This window comes from Microtus oregoni, unplaced genomic scaffold, assembly GCF_018167655.1.
Source record: "Microtus oregoni isolate MIOR12 unplaced genomic scaffold, Mior012 000004F_ref0000308, whole genome shotgun sequence".
NCBI classification, from domain to species: Eukaryota; Metazoa; Chordata; class Mammalia; order Rodentia; family Cricetidae; genus Microtus; species Microtus oregoni.
Window position 1 is genome coordinate 67,070,816 of NW_024543063.1, and position 22,991 is coordinate 67,093,806.

Below are 22,991 nucleotides of genomic sequence, written 5' to 3' on the forward strand. Positions count from 1 at the left end.
GACCCCCTGTGTTGGGTTGAGGTAGGTGGGTTCTGCTTGGTTTTTCCTGCTAAGCCCCCAGCGTTCTTGGACGAGTTGTCTACAGGAGGCAGGGCAGTGGACAGCAGGGAAACAGGGCTAGAGAGGTGCAGGGGCTCGTGCCCGGTCTTCCATCTCTGCCCTAAGGTGAAGAAGCTGAGACTTTGCCGTCTCTGCAACAGGCTGAGAGGACTCACGTGTGTAGTTTTTTTTTTTTTGTTGTTGTTGTTTTACATTCTCTTCATCCCTGCTTCCACAGAAATCTTGGGGGTGGGTATGGAGGCTCCTGGTCTATGGTTTCCCAGCTTACCCTCTGCTGCATGCTCTCTAGATAGATGCTGGCAGTGAGAAGCAGCTCACTCTTTCAATGTTATTTCTCCCCTAAACCAGCACTCTGCCTCTGCTTCCTCCTTTCCCTGCCCCCCTCCACCTGCCCCCTATGGCCATCTCTGGCTCTTTTGCACAGGCCTCTATCTCCAAGCTGCTTGGCCTGACCCTGATTCTCTTCCCTAGCTCTTCCCTCTCTGTCAGTCCCTCTAAGTTCCTGGATTAGGGTTTATCACTTCCCACTCCCTTGAAGCTCCCCCTGGTCTGAAGCAGTCACCTCTGTGACCCTCAGAGCCTCTGTGGCCCCTCTCATGCGAAGGCTGGCATTAGGAACTGAGTATTCCTTTCCTTAGTGAAGAATTAGACCAAGGGCAAATGTGTTTGGCTGGGTTAGGGGTGCAGGGTGTTGCCCAGCCCTGGGAAGGGGAAACACTATTAATAGCTACCAAAGCAGCTGGGGATGGGGGTGGATATCTGGCTGGCCTAGCCTGGCCTGGGCAACTCAAAGGTCCAGAAAGGGCAATGCTAGAAATAGAGAGAGGGCGTGGGGTGGGGCTCAGCTTTACAGGCCCCGGACTGGGGTGGGCACACACTCCCACCACCACCACTGACTCTTCCTGGCCACGGTGCATTGGAGGCATTCTCCACTGTCAGTTTCTACCCGTCACCTTGAGGAGGGACAGGTTCTTAGGCTAGGGACCACTTGTCTGGACCCCACTGTCACATGATCCCTGGATCCAAGCCCTTGGAAATGCTAGATGCAGCTGCTGGCAAACTGTGGCACCAGCCGACACCACCAGGAGTGGGTTGTCTAAAAACAAGGCAGGGCCATGGGCAACAAGAAGTGTGCCTGCTGCCCCAGGGCTAGGCCTCTGCTTGTGGTGTGTTCAGTTCTCCTAACTTCAGGGTGGAGCAGGAAAGTGCAAAGCAGGTCGTAGGGGCTGGGGCCTCAGCATCCAGGGACGAATACTGTCATCCTGCTTCTCTGTTGGCCTTGGCCATGTCCTGGTCTCTTTCCCTGTCTCTCCCCATGTGGTGAGCAGCCTCAGGTCACTTACTAATGACCACTGTTGGGAGGACATACCTATATCAAGGTTCCGTCTGGGTCTGTCTTTTAGCAGCACCCTCTGCTGCTATCTACAGACGGTAACGAGCCAGGCTCTGCTGCTCACTGCTGGGGCCTCTGGGGCCAAAAACTACAGTCTCAGACGTACTTAGTATGTCACCAGTGAGCTGAAGTGGCATCTGAGCAGAGCCTAGTGGGGGTAGCATTTCTGTAAGTGGAGATGAAGAAAAATGACAACCAGACTTACGGCTAGCCAGTGTTTAGAGAGCTAGGCTCAGAGCCAGGCTTTGGGCCAGGGGCCCTTGTCCATGTTTCCCACTGCTCCTCATCCAGGAACCCAGTGGGCAGGTGTCACCTTTACTTACAGCCAAGGAGCCACTGTGAACTCTGCCAAGGCCACTGGACTGGGAGGTTCTGGAACACGGATCTGTCCGTGTCGTTGCCGCCTGCCTGCCTTCTGCCTCCCTTTGCATAGATGTCCCCTTTGTCTCCCTTGTGCTAGGATAAAGCCAGGCCCTCCAGATCTGTAGAGTACCACACAGTTCTCTTGCAGTCCAGACCAGCAGTTCCTTCTTCCTTCCTCGGCAGCTTCGGACTCGGGAAGGGGAGGCAAGCCTGGGCCAGGTGGCCCTGCCTCTCCTCATCTGAGCATCTTACCTGCTCTTTCGGGAGTGTCTGTACTGTCGCCTACCTGCTACCTCTGATGGGAATTTTGTTCTGGTGGAGTTCCCTGCCTGTGGAGCCTCCGAGACCTCCAACCACTATAGCTGCCTAGCAAACCCTGGGTCTGCTTGTTCATGCCTGGTCTCTGAGCTGCTGGGTCTACACGTAGGCCTACCCGTGTTTCCAGTTTTGCTAAGGCTTGGGTGCCTTTGCGAGAGCCCAGTGAGGACTGGGCGCTTCTGTTTGTGTCCTTCCTCTCCTCTGCTGGCCTCAGCCTGTTGTCCCTGAGCACCCAGTGCCATTGCCAGTTCGTCTCACTTGTCGCACTGCTCAGTGCCCATCTCCAGTTCTCACTAGGCCTCCTGGCAGTGGGCAGACACCTGGCAGGGCACATCTGGCAGCCCATGCCAGAAGAAGACTTCCCTGGAAGGCCAGACGGTCATGGAGGTAGAGGGAGATAAAAATCTCACTCTTTTTTTTTTTTTTTTTTTTGATTTTTCGAGACAGGGTTTCTCCGTAGCTTTTGGTTCCTGTCCTGGAACTAGCTCTTGTAGACCAGGCTGGCCTCGAACTCACAGAGATCCGCCTGCCTCTGCCTCCCGAGTGCTGGGATTAAAGGCGTGCGCCACCACCGCCCGGCAAAAATCTCACTCTTGTCTTCTAGAACTCATGAGTTTAAGAACACCATTCTCCTTATGTGAAGGTGGGAAGTCTTGATGCCCGGAGGGTTTCTGGTAGGATTTTCATAACTTGGGCGGGGGGTGTAATCAAGAGCTGCAGGAGACAGCCTTCTCCCCATCGAGGACTTGAGGCTCTTAGAGCCTGGCCATGACTTGGGAAGGAAGGTGTGCCAATGCTCTTCCTGCTGCCGGCTCTGCTCCAGCGTGGCACCAGCGAGGTAGGGAGAGGTGGTGCACAGGGTAAAATGTCACTTTCCCGTGCTAGCCATGGCCCACCTATCTGGGCATCTACCTCTTTCCCTGTGCCTCAGCCTACAGGTAGACCTATGCTGCTGTGATTATGTCTTTAGTTCCCCCTGGTGCACCCCATATTCCCCTGGCAGCTCACTCAGATCGAAGCCAGAGAGCCCTTTTAGGTCTGTGAGCTGAGGTGATGAAGAGAGGATAGCAAGGTTAGTAGAGACACAACACGTCCTCTTTACCCACACAGCTCCAGGCCTGTGGCTCCTGGTCAGGCTCCTGCGTCTAAACTGAAAGTCCAGAGGTGACAGGAGGGAAGTCCCAGCCCCTGGACAGCTCTGGGTTATGTGCTTATTCTAGCTTGGGGACAGGTGAGGAATATCAGAAAGGAGATGGGGACCTGAGAAGCTCCTTGTCTGCCCAGCCCCACCTTCCTCTGCCCTCTGGCTGCCCTGCACTCTCAAGGACTTCCTCAGTCCAGGTCCCCAGTGTCCTGTTTGCTGAGACAGGGAGAACCCCTTTGTGACCCTTTCCCCAGCCCCCATCTATTGCGGCCCCCTCCTCAGGGTGTCTCAGATTCTCTGACTTGGGTTTCAGGAGGCACAATAGCCACATTCTGCAGCCCTGATTGCTGCAGGCTGGGCCTCTGGCTCTCCTTGAGATTGGGTTTCCTGTGTCCTGGACACTCCGGAATCACAGAGGAGGGGGGAGAGGCAGGCAGATGAGATGCAGTACTGGGGAGGGCAGGAATAGGATCTGGAATCATACCCCTGCCTGCTTCTGGACCAACGGTTTGCATAGTCGAGGTGTTCCTTTCTGTGACTCTGGGCGTTCCATCTTATTCCACCTTTTCTTGACAATAAGAAGGGGCTGGTGGCATCTGCAGGTGACATGCGTGACTGGGGGTATAGCAAGTGTGCTCATTTGAGTGTATCCACATACCTAGGTATACTCTTGGAGTAGAGCTGAGGCCGGTCTGTGCACCCCTCCTGGCCCCTAAAGAATATGTTGGGTGAAGTCCATGGAGGCAGCTGGCCAGCGAGCTACACGCAGCTGCCCCCTTGCAGAATGAGCTTGTTTCGCGTGGGAGCCATGGAGTGTTGGCTATAGTGAGCAGGAATTCCTCCCTCACTTGCTAGGAGCCATAAATACATTCTTGTCTGTGGAAGGGGATATATATATACACACACATATACATCAGGGTTTTGGGCAATGCTGGGTTCTGACTATGAGAGCCTGCCCTCAAGAATTCTGCTTAAGAGACAGTCTTCTCAGACACATACATGCACGTGTGTGCAAGCAGACAGAAGTGAGGAAGAAAGGGAATTACAAAGAAGTACAGGGCCAGAGAGAGAGAATGATGGGGAGTGGGGAACGAATGAAAGAAAGAAAGAAAGAAAGAAAGAAAGAAAGCCAAAATCACAGTTAAGGCTCAGGGGCTGAGAGGGTGGAGCTAAGGTGCCATGAGAAGGGCAGCTTTATGGGCAGCTTTTTGTCTATCCCAAGAGACATTAAGGAGCATGTGGGAAAGGAGGGGCCCATCCTGGCCACTGTCGGTTACATGGAGGTCTCTGAGCTATTACAGCAGGGGACAGGATGACCTGTGGTCAGCAGGTAAGAATTTGCTGCCGAGGCCCATCTGAGAAACCCTCTTGGGTTCATGCCCAGTTAATCCAAACTTGTCACCTTACCTGCTCCTTCACAGCCCTGCCTCCCTTCCAGAAACCCTGCAGAGTAGCCAGGACCGCTAGCAGGAGTGGTCTCTGCCTCAGAGATGCAGCTTGTATGAGCAGCCTTAGAGACAAGAACTGTGCACCGCGTGTCACCAGTGGCCTGATCCATAACCACCCAGCAGGACTCAGAATGAACTGTGAGCTCTCTCCAAACCTGGCACAAACTACCTGCCCATCCAGGGCATCCGTCAAACATGGGCAGGGCTTGGTTTTCAGGTATTTGCATTCTGAGGGCAGAGTGGGAGACACGTTAGAGCCCAGAGCAAAGTATTGTTCTTCAGCTCCAGGACTTAGAAGACCATTGAATTGTCTTGGGTTGGGTCCAGGGTAGGTGGTGAAGGCTTTGTCCTGGTTCCTTTTCTGAAGGAAGTGGCAGGAGCCCCAGGCTCTGTAAAGTGGGTGCAGGGAGGAGCTTTTTTTTCTTTTCTCAGCCTGGGCCTGACTGCCCTGACACTGAGACCAGAGCTGTAGCCCTCGCTTCCATGGCAGCCAGGTTGAAGAGGCTGAAGCAAGAAAAGCCCCCAGGGGACATGGCCACAGCGTCCAGTGTGGACCAGGCAGGATGGGATAGGAGCTGAAGCAGCACCTGCCTGTCTTGTGTGAGCCAGTATCATCTCTGTCCCTCTGCTGTTCCACAGGCCACCAGCTGGCCCATTGTCCCCAGCGAGAAAGCAGACACTGGAGGGGGTTCTGTGTGGGCAGGAGCTCACTAATGTCTACCCACTGGCAGGAGCTCCTAGAGAAGAGTGGCAGTGGGCCCGGGACAACGAGGGAGGAAGGGAGGTGGCTGAGGCGAAGAGGCAGACGAGGCAAGGCCAGAGTCGGGAAGGCCACCCTCCGTCTCTAGAGCAGAGAACTCGGCCCCCACTGCACAGCCTCAGGTCCCCTCTTGTGCTTTTGGCAGTGGGCAGTGTGCAAGGCCTGTGAACAGGAGATAAAGAGTTCAGGCTGAGTATTTTTTCTCACTAACCGTGGATTTGTGTGTTTGTTCAGCTGGTGGCTCTGATAAGCCCCATTCTGCCAGATAAAAGCCAAGCAGCTATGAGGCGGGGCCAGGGGACGGGCTGTTGCAAAGGGGCTTTCCTCCTCTCAGTACTGAATCCCAGGTTATAACCTCCCCCAAGAGTCCCAGGCAGAAGACGGGTCAAGGTGCCTAGACACTTCGTGGCATACTGCCCCGGGCCCAGCTGCCAGTCCCTAGGGGTATCCAAAACAGGCACAGGCCTTGTTTCAAGGCAGTCCAGAGAGCCGCCACATGGAAAAGCTGGCCTCTGGCTCCCATCTCTGGATGGCAAGATGTCCTTTGGCTGGCCCCAGAGCCTGACCACTGAGGACCCAGTGACCTGTCTGATTCACTGCCAACCCCATCTCGTGTCTACTCAGGATGTGCTCTGAGCTGACAGGGAATTAATCTCCCTTACTTCCGAGATACCCTTAGCCGTGTTGGGCAGGGGTCCATTCTCGCTGAACCATTAGGTCCTCGGGCCTAGACATGGTAGTCAGGGCGTCTGCTGCCTTTCAGCAAAGCTGTGGCGTTGCCAGAGTGCCAGTGTTATCCTCCCTGCCCTTTCATGGCACAGGCAGGGATCATAAAAGCTGAGGTTAGTACAGACCTGCAAGACCCTGGCTGCAGCTGCCCTCATCGTAGATCTGGCTCCTCTGCCTGTGAGCCTAGGTCCAGACTTCCCAGTGTTTCTGCCTTTTGTCCTGGAGCTGAGCTGAGTGTGTTGGGGGCTGGTGGTGGCGGCATTGTGGCAATGCTGGCTAGGGCCGCCAGCCATAAGATGGCTGCCAAGGTCTAAAATGGCTGCCAGCAGCGCCCAGAGCCACGCCTGGTGGCGCGTGGCAGCCGGCCTCGTCCTCCCCAGCCTCTCCTGCCTGCTCCTTTAATATGAACTAATAGTAATAACAGCAGCACCCTTCGGGGAAGTGTCCTGGTTTAAGAGGATTTCCTGTCTGTCACACTCTCCTGGAGCCCCGTTTGTCTCTGCCTGAGTCACTGGCGCACCTCCATCTCTCTGTCACGTTCTCTGCTCTTTCTGTCCCTTGGCTGGGTATGTACACACCCATGCGCACACTCACAGGCACGCAGCTCTCCCTTTTTCCTTGGCCTTTTGCAGTGGGCCCGTTGCACTCCTAGGGGGTGGACTCTAAGCCCCCTCCAACTGACCCAGGTCTGGAGGTCTTTTGGGCTGTGTGGGTCCCAGGATGGGCGGGATCCATGCAGTCTACAGAGCATGTGTCACACTCCTTTGATGGACTCTGCATGCCAGTCTTGAGGCCGTGCCCTTCCTTAGCTGCACCTTGAGGCAGCTTCAAGGTGGGTTTCAGAAAGGCAGGCCCTAGCATAGGTCACCTGCCACCTAGACCCCTTGGCTTCTGCTTGGACTCGAATCAAACCCAGAGATCCAGAGAGCAAGAAGAAAATCCACACTGTATGATGCCAGGGTACAATGAGATCCCAAGATGCAGTCTGTGATTGGAGGAGAAGGCCCTAGGCCCCCTCCATAGCAGAGAATGCCGAACAAAGAGGTGATCCACCAAGACATGGAGGAGGAACACCTCAAACTGGAGAGGGAGGTTTGTGGGCGCCTTCCTAGTAACCTCCACTCTCTTCATTCATAGCAAGATGTACTATTACTTTTGGAATTATGAAAATATTGAAGGGCTGATGCTATAACTTAGTGGCAGAGCTCGGGCCGTGTGTGCATGAAGCCCTAAATTCAGTCCCCAGTACTGATGAGAGAGAGGAAAAAATTGAACGAGATGAAAGAAAAGGATAGCAGACCCCAAAATATGATAGCCTTCTACCCATCATGCCATGAAGTAGCCAGGAGCCTGGCAATGCTCCCAGCCACAGATGAGCAGGGCCCATCAAATCTTCCTGGGAGACAGCAAGATGCACATGGAGCTGTGGGTGGATTTGGGGTGGCTGGACCACTGCAAGGAGCCCAGCAAAGCCATGGCCAGAACCAGAGCCCAGTGTCAGATGCCACCTCTATGGTCTTTATGAATAGCTGAGTCTTCACCAAGTGCCCTACAACCTACCCCAGCACCCCCACCCTCTCACCAGCTGTCATGCCCAGGCAGGCATTCTGGAGGTCCCCATCTTGCCCCTGGCACAGACAAAGCTTTGGAGGACCTGGGGGGCGAGAGTGGGGGGCTTTCTCAAGCTCTGCAAAATATTCACACACACACTCCACCCTGCCCCCAGCCCTCTGTGAGCTTCCTCCACACAATAGGCCCTTGTCTCAGGGCTCCCTCTGAGCAGCTGTGGCAATGGGGCATGAGACAACCCAGACAGGCTGGCACAGAATGGGTGGCGGCAGGGCACACCTCCCCCTCCGGGTTGCCAGGCATTGCTTTGTAAGCATAAAGGTGAGATGGAGGGGGCACAAGCCCACAGGAACAGCATTCATTAGTGAACTTAGGGATGGGAATACCCCTGTGGGAGAGGGAGATCCCCAGGGTCTGCCTTGTTAGGGACAGTGCCCGGTACCAGCTTCTTCCCTTGGTGTCCTCCTGACTTCTGACTCTTGATCAGGGCTACCTGCCCATGGCGACTCTGACCCTCCGGGCTTACTAAACAGTTTCTGGGGGTAGTTTGGGTCGTCACAACTAAGGTGCTATTGGTATCTAGTAGGCAGAGGCCAGAGATGCCATGGCATACCCTGCCCAGGATGCCCCTCCCCCTGCCTCACTGACCAATCCAGTCCAAAAGTTGGGAGTAAAGTACACACTGTCTTCCCTCTCCCCTGTTTCCCTGGGCTAGTTCTGGAGCCTGGGTGAAGGGGTCTGTTGTCTGGGATGGGTATCCAAGGCTAGCCCTGGAGCCTGAGTGAAGAGGTCTGTTGTCTGGGATGGGTGTCCAAGGCTAGCCCTGGAGCCTGAGTGAAGGGGTCTGTTGCCTGGGATGGGTGTCCAAGGCTGGAGACTGGGTGCTGGGCTAGTGGTTGTATGAAACTTTGCTCCTGATTATTTCCCCCTCTTGTTTCTCTGCAGAATCCGGACAATCAGATAGTTCAAACCAGCAAGGAGATGCGGACATCAAACCACTGCCCAACGGTCAGTGCCCCGCCCCACTCTCCTTCCCCTTCACTCAGCTATCCAGTAACTTGGGCTGTCATCCAAGGAGGGAGGCTTCCCCTGGTGTTTGCCCCTTTTGGGGGACACCTGAGGGATGGAGTCAAGCAGGGAAGAACTTGGGGGAAATGGATCGGCATTTCGTCCCGCTCCAGCTCCACTCACCAGCCATTTTCTTTCTTCAGGGCACTTAAGTTTCCAGGACTGCTTTGTGACTTCCGGGGTCTGGAATGTGACAGAGCTGGTGAGAGTGTCACAGAGTAAGTCGTGTTCTGTCAGGGCCAGGGACCAGGACTCGGGCACTGAGGGGGTTTTCAGATTTCACAGGGTTATGTCGGTGACATCTTAGGATAAGTCGTGTCCTGTCAGGGCCAGGGACCAGGACTAGGGCACAGGGGTTTTCAGATTTCACAGGGTTATGTTGGTGACATCTTAGGAACTCTCTGCCCATTTGACCCGGAGATGGGAGAAGCAGTTGTCCAGAGAATCATGTCTCTAACCTCTGCTGGGGGGGAGAGCAGGGACGACCCACAACCAGTGGCGCTTCCCTTACAGCCTACCCAGGAAATCCCACAGGAAAAGGGGTCTTCCCAGCAGCATAGACATTACAGTGAGGTCTTCCTGGGCTTCTGGGAAATGGTTCATGGCAATCTAACTGGCCTCTAGGGTCTACAACACCGTATTCCGGCCTCACCAATCTCTCTGTCTTCCCAGCTCCTGTTGCAACCGCATCAGGGCCCAACTTCTCACTGGCAGACCTGGAGAGCCCCAGTTACTACAACATAAACCAAGTGACCCTGGGACGGCGGTCCATCACCTCCCCTCCTTCCACCAGGTAAGCCAGGACAGTGGCCTCCTCACCTTCCTGACCACCTCCCTATGGCTGCAGCAGCTCTGCATCTGGACTGGAGTACTTCCACCACGTGTCATGCTCAGCCATCCATGGAGCGCTTCTTCATGGGATATAGCCCACAACAAGGCATGGCTCTGCCTGGAAGTGAGGCTCAGAGAAGGCCTGTCTTGTAGAGATGGCATTTGAGCCCAGACAAAGCTGGTGGGAGGAGACTCCAGGCAACCTCCCTCTCAGTCAGACTGGGACAAGTTGTCAGGATGATCCCCACCAAGGACTTTAGAGACTAGAAGTCTTTTGGACCCTTTTAGGGGAGTGGGGACCACTCTTAATGCTGACCCATCTCTCAAGTGTTTGCTGTTTGTTTGTTTTTAATCTTGCATTAGAATATTTTCTACTATTTATTTATTTTTGATTTTTTTGAGACAAGTTCACTGAGCTGGTCTGGAATTGACTGCAAATCTCCTGAGTTTTGCAAACCCTTCTGATTGCTAGGGTTACAGATGTGGGCTCCCACGGTTGGCCTACAATACTCTTGTGACTAAGGTTCATGGCACAGCTGATAGGAAACAGTGGCTGGGCTGGGGCATAGAAGGCAGATGACGGTTTTGCCTGTTCTCTGGTGGGCCCTCTAGTAACCCGAGGGAGAGCAGATCTGAAGGTGTTCTACCCCAGGAACTGGAGTGCTTCTGTGGGCTGCCACTCCCCAGCATACAGAACCTGAGCCTCGTCCCTGGTGTCTGCTTGGACTCTCCTTGGACTTTGGCCCACTTGGCTCTCTTCCTTCTCAGCACCACCAAACGCCCCAAGTCCATCGATGACAGCGAGATGGAGAGTCCGGTTGATGATGTGTTCTATCCTGGGACAGGGCGCTCCCCAGCAGCTGGCAGCAGCCAGTCTAGTGGATGGCCCAATGACGTGGATGCAGGTATGGCAGTGATCGTCGCGACATAGCAGCCTGGGCTTCCGTAGGCTCTCTTTTGTCAGGTGGCACTTACAGACTCTCAGTCCTGAGGGTGGTAGGCCATGCCGAAGGAGGGGAGTGGGGTGAGAGCTAGCTTGTAGGCATAGTGGGCAGAGCAGAGGGTTATCAAGTCTATAGTGCCATTTATTTAAGGCACGGTCTCTTTTTCATAGACCCCTTGCCTCTAGAGACCTGGCCAGCCTTGTGGTTCCCCACCTGGGCCCAGGGTTGTATTTGAGGCTTCTGGCTCTCTGAGGCATGGGCTGCCCTGGTATCAGGTGCTCAGCAGCCTTCCCGACTCCACCACTAGATGCCAGCAACCAGCATCTACCCCTTCTTCAATGGGTTGTATCACACAGGGCCTAGCTGTGTGATAGCCAGGCTGGCTTCAAATGCTGACTGCCCCGTCCCCACCTCCAGGGTGTTGGGATTGCAGGCTGCATCACCGCATCCGGCCACCCTATTTGGACAACTATAAATGTCCCCAGACATTGCCAGATGCCCTCGGGAAGACAGATTTGAGGTGGCTAGCCCTGCCTTGGGGCCCAGCTTTACAAAGACACTCAGAATTGAGAGTGAAAGGGCAGAGCTGTCTCAGGAAGCTAGCAGAGAGCAGAGATTCCAAAGGAAGCAGCCCAGACCTTCCCAGTCCTCACTGCGTTGACTTCCTGTTGAGTCCAGCCATGGGCTGCTCCAATGCAGGTTGCTAGTGTGGGCAGCCTAGAAGCCCAGAGAGTGTCCTTGAGGCCTTGGGACCTGCTTTTGCGCAGTGTGCAGAGGACTTGCCTGCTCTAAGTGGAGCTGGGGACACTCTGGATAGGGCTAAGGACTGGGTTTCATTGTTTGAACCAGGGTCTGATCTGATGGCAACCTGCCTGGCAGAGAGAGACCCGGCTGAGGGAGCCAGGGCAGACCCTGGCATTGACTCTGGTTCCCATGCAAAGACAGCAAAGCTTACCTCCTGGGCTTGGGCTGAGGGAATGGACTTGATCCTCTCTAGAGCTTCGTGGAAAGGCACCCCAGCATGACCTGGAGGTCCCCGCCTCCCCGTGACAGCCAGGGCCTGGGTCATTGTGACCCCCCCCCAGGGGATTCTCTGGAGGTTCCCCACTGATAAAGAGGGAGTTGGGAAACTGGAGACTGCCATATCTCAGACCCCAGCCACGCCTGGCCTTGGGCAGGTGACATCTACAGGGATTGCTGCTAGGGTATCTTGATGACCTGCTGATTGCCAGTGACTGTCCGCGTTCTCAGGACCCTCCTCGCCAGGCTTCTGCAGCCTCTGCTCTCTGTCTGCTGTACTGCCTGCCATTTCTGTTGCTTCTGGCAGCCCTGTTGTGCACTGCGCCCCCAGGATCCCTCACCCCCCAACTTGTCGTTGTTTCCCTGGGCTGCGACAAATCGCCAATTAAGCAGCCCAGCTGCAGGATGGGAACAGCTGGGTAGGCGCTGTGCAGCAGCAGGGACAGCTGTGCACAGCTGGTGGGGCACTCCCCCCTCCTCACCATGCCAGCTATCAGGTGGCACACAGCTGCTGCCAGATAACACCTCTGCTGGTCGCTGGGAGCTCGCCCCCACCCCACCGTGGTTGAAACTCTGGTTTTCTGCTCTGCAGCTCCACATTCCCATCACAACTTACGAGATTTTTCCCTCAAAGACGGCAGCTCAAGATCTGCCTCACCTCCACCTTGCCTGGTCAGCCTGGACATGGCGTCAAAGCTCAACCCAGGACAGAGAGATACCAAAAGAATGTGCCCCTGGGAACCCTGCTTGCCAACCTGTTACTTGGATGCTATACATACTGGACAGGGATGGCACTGGCTTGCAGTCTCTGACTCTTTAGAGGCAGAGCCCAAACAGGGTCTTTTTTTTTTGTGCCCCTGTCTCTGGCTGGATGCCATCTTTGCCTTTGGCACCAGGGCAGAGAAGAACCCCACTCTCTGAGCCTGGGCAGTTCTTGACCTCCGACTCGTTCTCAGGATCCTCCCAGCTCTCCGGCCCCTGTCTTTGTTCTCATGGTGGATGTTGCACCCTCTGGAGCCTCTAACTCTGCTTTCCTTTTCCCTTCTCTTCCTCTTCAGGCTAGAGTATACTAGGACTCGGTCACCTTGTCCCAGGTCCCACCCTTGTCCCTCTGGTCCCCTTCATTGTCTACCACCCCTGGCTCACCACCTAGCTCCTGTGGGCTCCTCATGCATACCTTGCTAGATGCTGGCCTTGCACCCACTGTACTCCTGTACCAGCTGCCAGGGAGCAGGATGCCTTCCTTGCCACGCTTGCCCAGCATATGCCTCCGTGTCACCAGGGGCCTCGTTTTCCTGTTTCAGAAGCAACCATAGCCAGATCGCACCCCTGAGGTCAGGCCACAGAAGGAGCAGAGCAGGGCCCGAGGTGGAGGAAGGGCTGCTGGGGAGAGAAGGAGCGGGCTGCTTTGCTGGCTTCCCACCCCAGCCAGCTAAACCTGCGTGTTGCTGCTTCCTCCCCGTAGGCCCTGCTTCTCTAAAGAAGTCAGGAAAGCTGGACTTCTGCAGCGCCCTCTCCTCTCAGGGCAGTTCCCCACGCATGGCTTTCACCCACCACCCGCTGCCTGTGCTTGCTGGAGTCAGACCAGGTGAGAGATGGAGGCGGGGCTTCAGGGGACACTGCGGGAGGCAGTCACAGCAAGGGGCAGCTGGCCAGGTACAGTAGGGGCCAGGGCTCACTCTAAGCGACAGATCTGGGCTCCCTGAGCGGAGTCATGGCATAGCAGTGGGGTGGCCTGTGACCGGCCATGTACTTCTGAGAACCAGGTTTGCCTGCTCGGTTGGTTCCTAGATTTCCTCGCACACGCTAACTCTGGCTGTGTAAGTCTGTGTCGGGTGCATGTTTTGCACATGCTCACTGGGAGCTGCATGCAGCCTCCACCTCCCCTACCAGCAAGTAGTTGAGCCAAATTGCTCCTCTGCGGCTTAGAAAGAGCACGCTCAGCAGTCCAGGCTCCTGGTGTCTGTCCTAGGGCAAACTGGCACCTACTCTGGGCTTCCCTACCTTCCCCAGAAGCAAAAGGGATGGGCCATGGAAAGGACTGTCTTGTTGCTTTGAGGGTACATCTCGTCAGGCCCTGAGAAGATGCTGAATCTTCCCAAGGGTGGGGCCAGGCGGGAACACTCCTCCAGAGAACCTGGCTGTGCCCTGCTTGCTACTCTGCTCCCTCAGCACCCATCTGGCAGCAAAGGCCTGGCTTTTGTTTGCACACGGCCTTGGTCCGCCATTCCTCTCTTCTCTCCTATAGGACACAACAGGGAGGTTTACCTCCCAGCTTCCTCCTTGGGGCCTCCTGGCTTAGAGCCCAGAGGCAGCCAGCACTGGGGCAGGGTGTGGTGGCCACGAGATGGGGGCAGGGAGCCCAGGCCTTGTGCCGGCAGCAGGAGGGAGGCAGGCTCCACTCCATTTTTATGAACTCCAGCGAGAAGCCAAGTTTCCTCAGCCCCCTAATGAAACCGAGAGCAAGACTGAGCTGATTGGAAACAGACGGGAGGGGGAGAACGCGGGGAAGCGAGGAGGCCTGCGCAGGGGTGGGAACTGTGAGCGCACAGCACAGCGTTGGGGCCAACACGTGCAGGAGGCCTGCGGATCCCACTTACCCTTGCGGAGTTGTCTATGTGCTAGGTGCCCAGCCTGCACAGGCAGGGCCTGTCCGTGTGGAATCTCTGGAGCCATGGTATCCTGCTCTCTGCCCTTCAGGCGGGCTCACATCTAGGGCAGGGCAAATGAGCTGTCTGCCAAGGATGCAAGAAAAAAAATGTCAAGGATGCTAAAAACTCAGTCCTCAAGATAAGTAATATATTAATGCATTATTCCTAAAAAAAAAACAAAACAAAACAAAACAAAAAAAAAAACACGGAAGCAGTTGCAAAACATAGGATAAGGCCAACACCTGAAATCCCAGCACACAGGAGGCTGAGGCAGGAGGATTAAGGATTGGAGGCTGTGTGACTCTGTCTAAGCAGAAAATATGGCAGAGAGCTTGACTAACGTGGACCCCTGGGCTCTGTGCTCAGGACTGAAACAAAAGAAAACTGAGCAACCAAAGCAAGAGAGAATAAAAGGGAGCCAGACACACACAGGCCGGGTCAGAAGCTCAAGGTCATCAAGTCCAGCTACAAGAAACCCCACCTCAACAAACAAACACAAACAAACCAGAGAAACAACTTCCCAACTTCCAGGCAGTTTTAAGCTGATAACACCCAACCCTGCACTTGTGGCACGCTACCTACCTGCCTCAACTACCACCACCCCCCAGCTCCAGTCAGGCATTATTTATAGAAGCAAGCAGCTGGCCCTCCCTCAGGTAGTAGTCTGCCAGGGCTTTTTTTTTTATTTATTTATTGCATTTAAGTGTTTCTTTTTTATTTAGATGACTGAGGATTTTTGTGCCGGACACAGTGCTTCTGCCCCATTCTGCCTCGGGACCCTCAATCCGTCCGCCACCCCATCTTTCTTTCCCATGTGGCTACCTTACAACCTTTCCTCTCTCCTGCCTCTGTGCACACAGGGAGCCCCCGGGCCACAGCATCAGCCCTGCACTTCCCCTCCACGTCCATCATCCAGCAGTCGAGCCCGTATTTTACACACCCAACCATCCGCTACCACCACCACCATGGGCAGGACTCGCTGAAGGAGTTTGTGCAGTTTGTGTGCTCTGACGGCTCGGGTCAGGCCACTGGACAGGTGAGTCCAGAGGGCACTGGAGGCCTCATAGCATCATATCTGTGTCCGTCCGTCGTCCGTTTGTCCGATTGTCTTTCTGTCTGTCTGTCTAAGGGCTCATGAGAAGAGGGACAAAAGTCAGGAGCATACATGGAGCTGGAGTAGCAAAGAGCCCATAGACTCTACCTTGTGAGCAATTTTAGTGGGCTTGGGGCCTGGGTCTGAGTATTGTCTTAGGGTCTGTCTGATAGGGACTGGAGAGGTGGGTAGCCGCCCAACCCTCCCTTTAGGGGCTCCTCGCCCTTTCTATTGACCCTTGGTTCCCAGCAGGAATGAGCCTATAATTGGTCCATTCAATCTAGGCCTTGGACCCCTACCTTTCTAAAATCTATGGGGTCAGGGATTTGACAGATTGTGGACTTGAGTTTGTCTGGCTCATTACTGTTGACGTTTGGGCTGTTTCTCCTCTGTGGCGAGAGACTGCCCCGGACTCTGGGAGCTATCCCTGCCTGGCCTCCACCTAACTGATGCCAGGACTACTTTCTCCTTCCTAGTCATGGGCGTCAAATCTATCTCCCACTCTCAGTGGGCGCCACGTGAGGCCTGTGTGAAGATCCTGCGCCAGGACTCTTACCTCAGGGCTCCCGCACTGCTGTGACTCTAGAGCAGAGCCCTGCAGATCCATGGCGCTGTGGGGCAGAGGGCCCTGTGGGTTGTGGGTTCCTTTTCTGTTAGCCAGCCCCAGGGCCTGGATGATAACACACCAGAGATGCTGGCGGGACATGCTCAGTCTCCAGGAGTCATGAGATGGGATATGGTGGTCCAGACCTCTGGAGAGCCTTGCGGCCAGCAGCATGAAGACTCCCAGCCTCTCTCTCAATCAGTGTGGGTAGCCTGGCTGTGAGAAGTCAGCAGGATGGTGTTCGAAGAGCTTAGAAATCAGGTTGGGAGAGGCAGTCCGGGAGGAGCAGCTGCGGCCCTCGCTCTGGGAAGAACGGGTGTTTGCCGGTTCTGGAATGTGACTGGGCTGGACTCTCTGTCCATCCTGGATCTGGTCCTGTTTGCTCTGACTTGCTCCCCCATCCCCACCCTTCTGCTGTCCTCATTCTCTTCCCTACTTTATCCCACAAGGGCTTCTCTTGCCGATTCTCCAGCTCCTTAGCACATTGGTGGCCCTCCTGGTTAAACACTGCATATCTTAGGGGGACAGAAGGGTAGAACTGACCCCTGTTTACCACTTCAGAGATAGAACAGACTCCAGAGGGATGCTGACCAGCTTGCCTTTTCACCAGGCTTGGAGTCCGGATGAGCAGGACCTAGGGGCCAATGCAAAGAGCCATCTCTCACCCCAGGCGACTGAAGGACCGATCAGTTGGCTCCTGTCTCCTGAGGGCTGGTGCTGAGCTTCATCTGTGACCTAACATGTGTAACAGAGAACACTCACTTTGCTTAGAGTTATTTTCTCAAGACAGGTACTTATTCCATGAGACTGCAGACAGAGATGTAAGTAGACACCTTGCTGAGAGTAACTAACAGCAGGGAGTAGGGAATCTTCTCAGGGCTTCCTCTGTGACCTGCAGCTAAGAGAAAAGCCTGCTGCAGGGGCCCATGGGGCTGCAGAGGAGAGATGCACTCATGCTGGAGAAGAGGCTGCTTTATTGGGGAACAGAGGCTGTGCTGGGCTCCTCCTGGCCGGCCATCACAGAAGCGTCACAGAAGCGCGCCCTCAGATTAGTGTATGTAGAGTGACCCAGAGGCCTCAGATTCCACTTGTTTCTGCAGAGGTGGAGCCTGAGAATCCAAGTGTTTCCCTGGTTCCTGCTCCTAGAATTCTGGCCAGAGCACCCCACTTTAGGAACAATCGAGCTGGAGCCTGAAGGAGCGCCCTCCTGAGCACCTCATGAAGCCCAGGTTACAGAACAGTGTTTTAACCATGTAGGGAAAATTACAGACCATTACCGAAGGCTCCCAGGCACCCTAATATTTTACCCATTCACCCTAGTCTAGGGCACTTGTTTTGAAGATCACAGGGAGACAGCACTTAAAGTGATACCCCTCAGCAGGAGGAATGGTTTTGGCTAGCAGTATTTGAGGGGTAGCGAAGGGACAGCCAAATGGACGTGGCGAAGGTGCTGGCTCAGCGGGGTAATGACTCGACTCAGGGAGGCAGGAATGGCACCATCTGTAAGTGGCAAGTGATGTGCTGGGCCAGCGTGTATACTCCTTTCTGCCCTGCCTCTAGGCCAGTGTGTATACTCCTTTCTGCCCTGCCTCTGGGCCAGTGTGTATACTCCTTTCGGCCCCTGCCTCAGAGCCACAGACTTCGATGTTTTAACACCTTGTCTTGTATCATTAGGAAAGTTGTGACTAGCCACATTCAGGTGGGGCTGTCCTTTTAGACACTTGCAGGAGACAGAGGCCTCCATGCTGTGTCCTAGCTGCTCAGAACCCAGAGAGAAACTATGAGGCTGTGATCTATGAGACTGTTCTATTTCCTGTCCGAGGGAAAAACGGGATGGGAGCCAGACAGGCCATGGGTATGAGGGGAGAGGCTACTGCTTGGCTCTCAATGGCACCCCCGCAGAGCCGGAAAACTTGCTCTTTGGTCCTCACGCTGCCTAGACCCACGTAATTGCTCTCTAAAAGGGTACTTAGCACAGAAGATCCCAGTCCGGGCACAGATAGGAGTGCCGGACAGCCACAGGTTGTTTGGTCAGATGCTTCTCAACCATCGGCCTCGGGTGTGCAGGAACCCTGCAGAGGAACGGTGTGTCAGATCGGGCAGGTCCTTAGGGATAGAGGCTGGTGAGGAGAAAAACCAGAGCTCTGGGCCAGGTGTAACTGGAGCAGAGCAAGAGCTGCTCACGGCAGGGCAGGCCTGTAACCCTGGCATTTGGGAGGTGGAGGCAGGAGGATCAGATGTCCAGCCATCATGGAGAGTTGACAGTGCCACAGTCTGATGACCTAGGTTTGATCCCAGGAACCCACATAAAGATGGACGGAGACGAACTGAAGCAGAAAGGACGGCACAGCCCACTTGGGTTGTCGGACTTGAGTGCTGCCTAAGTCTGCTGGTGTGCTGGAGCCTGGGGACAGCTGCTTCCATGCCTGACAAAGGGCCCAGAGTCCAAGAAATATAAGACAGCTAGAGACTAGGGTGATTCAAAGAATCTGGCTGGTCCCCTTGTGGGTGTGTGGTGCTTTTAGACCAGGCCTCGAGGGGTGCAGGAAGGAGCTTCAGGCAGGGCACTGTGTGGTAAGCAAGTCTGCGCTCAGCCTGAGCTCAGTATTGAAAATACCTAGCAGAAAAGATGGGGTATGGGGATGGAGACCTTGAGTGCCTCTTGGAGAGAGTGCACCTTGGAACATTTGTGAGAAATCTGAGCTAACTTGCACTTGGGGTGCAAGTCAAAGGCTCTGGGGTCAGACAGGTCGGGCTCTGCCTCCAGGCATGGCCAGTGTAGTAGGTAACTGTGAATGAACCGCTTCCCTGCACAGAACCTCACTGTACTCAGCTGTTGAATGGGTGGAACAAAGCTTCCTTTGCTTCTGAGTTTCCCAGGGACAGTGCTGTTAGCTCTGAGTGGAGGATGAGAGCCTTCGTCTGTGTGCTGTAGGATATGGATCTGTAGGTACCCACTTGATGCCAATAGCATCTTCTCGGCCTCAAAACTACCCCTGGATGTTGCAGCATCTTCTGGGATGGGGAGCAGAATGGCCCTGAGGTGAGAACGGTTCCTCGGGAGTAGTTGGAAGGTCAGGCCCAGCATGGATGCAATGTCTAGGCTATGGCTGGGCACCCAGATCCCTGAGCTGAGCCACTCACTGTCAGAGCAGAGAGGGGACCCCATGCCCTGACCCCTGCGGTCTCCTTGTCATCGACTAAGTGAGATGAGTGAGGGCAGATTGATGGCTGGCTGGAGACTTCAGGTGGTATTCTGGGGTTTACCCTCCCATAGTCGGAGAAGCACTCAGGTGAGTGGAGCATGCTTATAATTCCAGCACTCAGGATGTCAAGGCAGGAGGATTGCCAGTTTGAGGGCCGCCTGAGAGAGAAAGACCTCCTTAGGACTTGTGCCTAGTTGGCCAGAAAGGCTGAAGTTTACTCCGTAGGAGAAGAAGAGCTGGGGCCAGGCCTCCCTGCACCTGAGCTGCAGGCAGCATTGAGGGCTGCCTCCCACGCAGCAGGAGGCGTGTTCCAGTTCTCTCCAGGGATACAGCGCTTGCCAGTGGCTGGGGAGCCTGTGGTGCATGCGCACTTTCTCTGAATCCTTGAAGCTGACCCAGGCACCATCAGGCATGAGGCCTGGAGGAGAAATACAAGTTGAGGCACAAAGGACAAGGAATGACTCTTGGTGGCAGAATGTCCTTGGCTCCCGAGGGCATGCGTTATCCAGGGAATCACTCTTGAAGAACCGCACAGAAGCTGGAGCCACCAATGGCGTATTTTCCTCACTGGCTGATCTTTATAGAAAAGGCCAGCAGGCTGAGAACAGGATCGGCTGGAGATAGAATGGAGGGTGAGCGACTCAGTGCTGGTGGCCTCCTGGGCCAGGCTGCCCATGGGGTGGATGTTGGCAAGCCTGTGGGTAGTCTGCCAGCTCCAGCCAGGCCCATGGAGGGAGTGTGTACCTTTGGGACCTTGGAGGTGAGCTGGCTTCTCTTTCCCACCATGAGGACAGGTCTTCCAGGGGCATGACTGCCCTGGTGGTGTACATTGCTGGGTGGTTCATTTCTGTACCTAGAACATCTTGCATAAGAATTGACAAATTAGCTGGGTACGGTGGCTTACGCCTTTAAACGGAGCCCTTGGGAGGCAGAGGCAGGTGGATCTCTGTGCTTTTGAGACCAGTCTGGTCTACATGGTGAGTCTGAAGCCAGCCAGAGCTACACATTAAGACCCCGTCTCAAAAAGAAATAAAGGAAGGAAGGATGAACCACCCGTCGGACATCCCCCTTCTTCCTTCCCACTACTTCATAAAGAGAAAGGAAAAAAAAGAAAGAGACAGAAACGCCCAAGAGACCAAATAGAGGCCTTACACCTCCTCCATCCTGTGCCCAGAGGAAAGGACCCTCCCTCCCACTCCTGCATCTTCCATCGGGAGCTCCCGCTCTCAGGAGCAAGTGGCCGGCCGCGCAGGGGAGCGTGTGTCTGTGTGTGATGTGCCTTCATGCGTCACTCTATTTATGTTGTTCGCAGCCCAACGGTAGCGGCCAGGGCAAAGTCCCGGGGTCATTTTTGCTACCGCCGCCGCCTCCAGTGGCCAGACCTGTGCCCCTTCCTATGCCTGATTCCAAAACCACCAGCACGGCCCCAGACGGCGCCGCCTTGACTCCTCCATCACCTTGTAAGTGGACGATGAAACCGAAACCACAGCGCCCAGCATCCCTGGCCCATCTACACAGTCTCCACTGCAAAAAGAGGAGCGCCCCCTCCCAACAAAGCCCCTCCCCAGAGCGCCTCAGAGCCTCCCAAAGGATGAGCAGGGTTGAACCCTGGCCATGGCCTCCTGGGCCTCAGTTACACCAGCCAGCACCCCATGAGCCCTGCCCACTGCTCCCAGCCAGGCCCTGGCCCAGGCCCCCCTGGGGGGCGGGAGGGAGAGTGCAGTGGGGCACTGGGCCGGGGGTGCTGGCGCGGGTGGGGGGGCGGGAGGCACAGCCATGCCATCTTCATGCCTGATTGCTGCTTTTGTTTTTGTTTTTTGTTGGTTTTTTTTTTGATTTTTTGGTTTTGTTTTTCAATTTTTTTGTTGTTGTTGTTTCGTTGTTCCCTTACACACACCAAAAAAAAAAAAAGAAAAGAAAAGAAATTAAATGTAACCACAAGGTGACGCCACCACCATCCTCTTTTTGCCTTGTCCCCTCACCTCCATCTGGCCCTTGGGCCTCTGAAGATGCAGGAGGCACTTTTCCAATCCCTTCTTCCCTCAGTTTCCTATTTGATTTCTTGTTGTCCCTCTTTTTTTCTTTTCCTTTTATACCCTCTTCCCATCCTCCTATCCCTTCCCTTCTTTCCCAGGTTGTAAGTTCCAAAGAGAAGGGAGGGCACTGGGCCCCAACTTCATCTTTCTTTTTCTTCCTTCCTCCCTCCCTCCCACCCTCTCTCTCCCTTCCTTCTTTCCTTTAATCCAATGACAAATGGTGCCAAAGGGAAAAGAAGAAATATCTAAGTGGAGAGGTCCCAGCTAGACCCGACGTGAAGGACAGGAGGGGCGGAAGGCGGGCGGCGCGCTGTCTCAGGCTGGCACAGGGGTGGGCAGACGTCTGAGCTGGAACTGCAGCCGTGGGTGGCAGGGTGGCCCATGTCAACACTCCTGTCCGTTCGCGCTCTCTGTCTCTCCTTCTCTCCCCCTCCTTGCCCTCTCCATGTCATCTCCTCATTTGCATATGCCATTAGACATGACCACAGTCACTGGAGGTGGGCAGAGTGGGGGCGGGAGCCAGGTTGGAGCTCACTTCTAGAGAAGGGACAGAATCTGGCGAGCATGTCCTGGGTATGTCTGGCATAGAGCAGGAGTGAGCGTCCCAGGTGAACTGTGAAACTCTATTTTCCTCTGGGGACTGCTTCCCGCCTGTCAGGTTCAGCTGAATACCCCAGAAGAGAAGAGCTCAGGGCTGTGGGGGTCATTGGTCCCCTGGGGCATTGGACAGCTGCCCCCAGGTGGCTGAGCTTTGGGGCTCTTTCTGTGGCCTCTTTCTCTGTCACCTGGCCTGAGGCACGGATGGGCAGAGAGTAGCATGGACTCGACCTTTCTGCCACAGTGCACACCAGGCAGCCAGGCCACAGGGTCTTTTGTGACCACTCCTGCTGGCGTGGTCTCCACTGGACCCCTGTGAGTTCCTGAGCCACTTGCCAATCAGTGGGACTGCCCAAGGTGGTAAGTGGCACAGCCCCCAGTGAGACTGTGGGGCTTGAGAGGTGACCTGGATGAGCGGCCATGCCCAGACAGGCTGGTCAAGGCTTCCCAGCCCCTCTAAAAATAGAAAAACTAGGGTCTCCGCTGGCGAACCCAGTGCTAACTGTTGTCTCAGTAGGGGACAGAACTAGGCCCAAGGGACTTCAGCTGCAGCCTCAATGGCCCTTCCTCAGCCCAGCCTTGACAGGCTGAGGCAGGAGGGTATGTGTGCGTTCCTGGTCAGAGAGCGGAAGGGCCTGCAGCCTGGCCTCCCACACTGTAGTCCTCACTCATCCTTCCCGCCGCCAGCTTACCCTACAGCACATCTAACCTAGTCTCTCCCTTCCTCCGCCGCCCAGAGGGGCAGTACCCAGGGGAGGCCTCATAGCCTGACCTGGTCTTTCCCTCTCTCCTCACCCCCTGCTCCCCACAGCATTCGCAACGACAGGCGCCTCCTCTGCCAACCGGTTTGTCAGCATCGGACCCCGGGACGGCAACTTTCTGAACATCCCACAGCAGTCTCAGGTAGGAGATGCCTGGATGCAGGAGAGGGCAGACAGGGGGGCACATCTTGGGATGAAGAGAGAAGCCAGGGTTCTGGGGAGGGCTGTTCCTTATGAGTTGCATGCCCAGGCTACTGCCCAGCTGAGCAGCCTCCCTAGGCAGCCTCAGGCTCCCTAGCTAATCAGCTAATTGGATAATTAGCTCTGACAACCCTGGACCTGGGAAAGGCAACCCAAGGCTAGAGACCTCTGGGCCATCCAGGAAAAGCAAAGAGG

At 55.2% G+C, this 22,991-nt stretch overlaps 1 protein-coding gene across 7 annotated transcripts in view; it reads left to right on the top strand.

The window, feature by feature from the left end:
• The window catches only part of Nfix (nuclear factor I X), a 94,610-nt gene that overhangs the window by 63,074 nt on the left and 8,545 nt on the right, over positions 1-22,991 (top strand). For 3 of the 7 annotated variants that reach the window (XM_041649548.1, XM_041649550.1, XM_041649549.1), the window contains exons 3-10: positions 8,730-8,792; positions 8,996-9,070; positions 9,525-9,645; positions 10,452-10,588; positions 13,113-13,235; positions 15,159-15,334; positions 20,514-20,661; positions 22,646-22,737. In XM_041649548.1, the coding sequence (XP_041505482.1) occupies positions 8,730-8,792; positions 8,996-9,070; positions 9,525-9,645; positions 10,452-10,588; positions 13,113-13,235; positions 15,159-15,334; positions 20,514-20,661; positions 22,646-22,737 (935 nt within the window). The remainder of the gene's footprint in view (positions 1-8,729; positions 8,793-8,995; positions 9,071-9,524; positions 9,646-10,451; positions 10,589-13,112; positions 13,236-15,158; positions 15,335-20,513; positions 20,662-22,645; positions 22,738-22,991) is intronic. The other 4 variants (XM_041649552.1, XM_041649553.1, XM_041649551.1 and 1 more) reach the window with 3 other exon arrangements.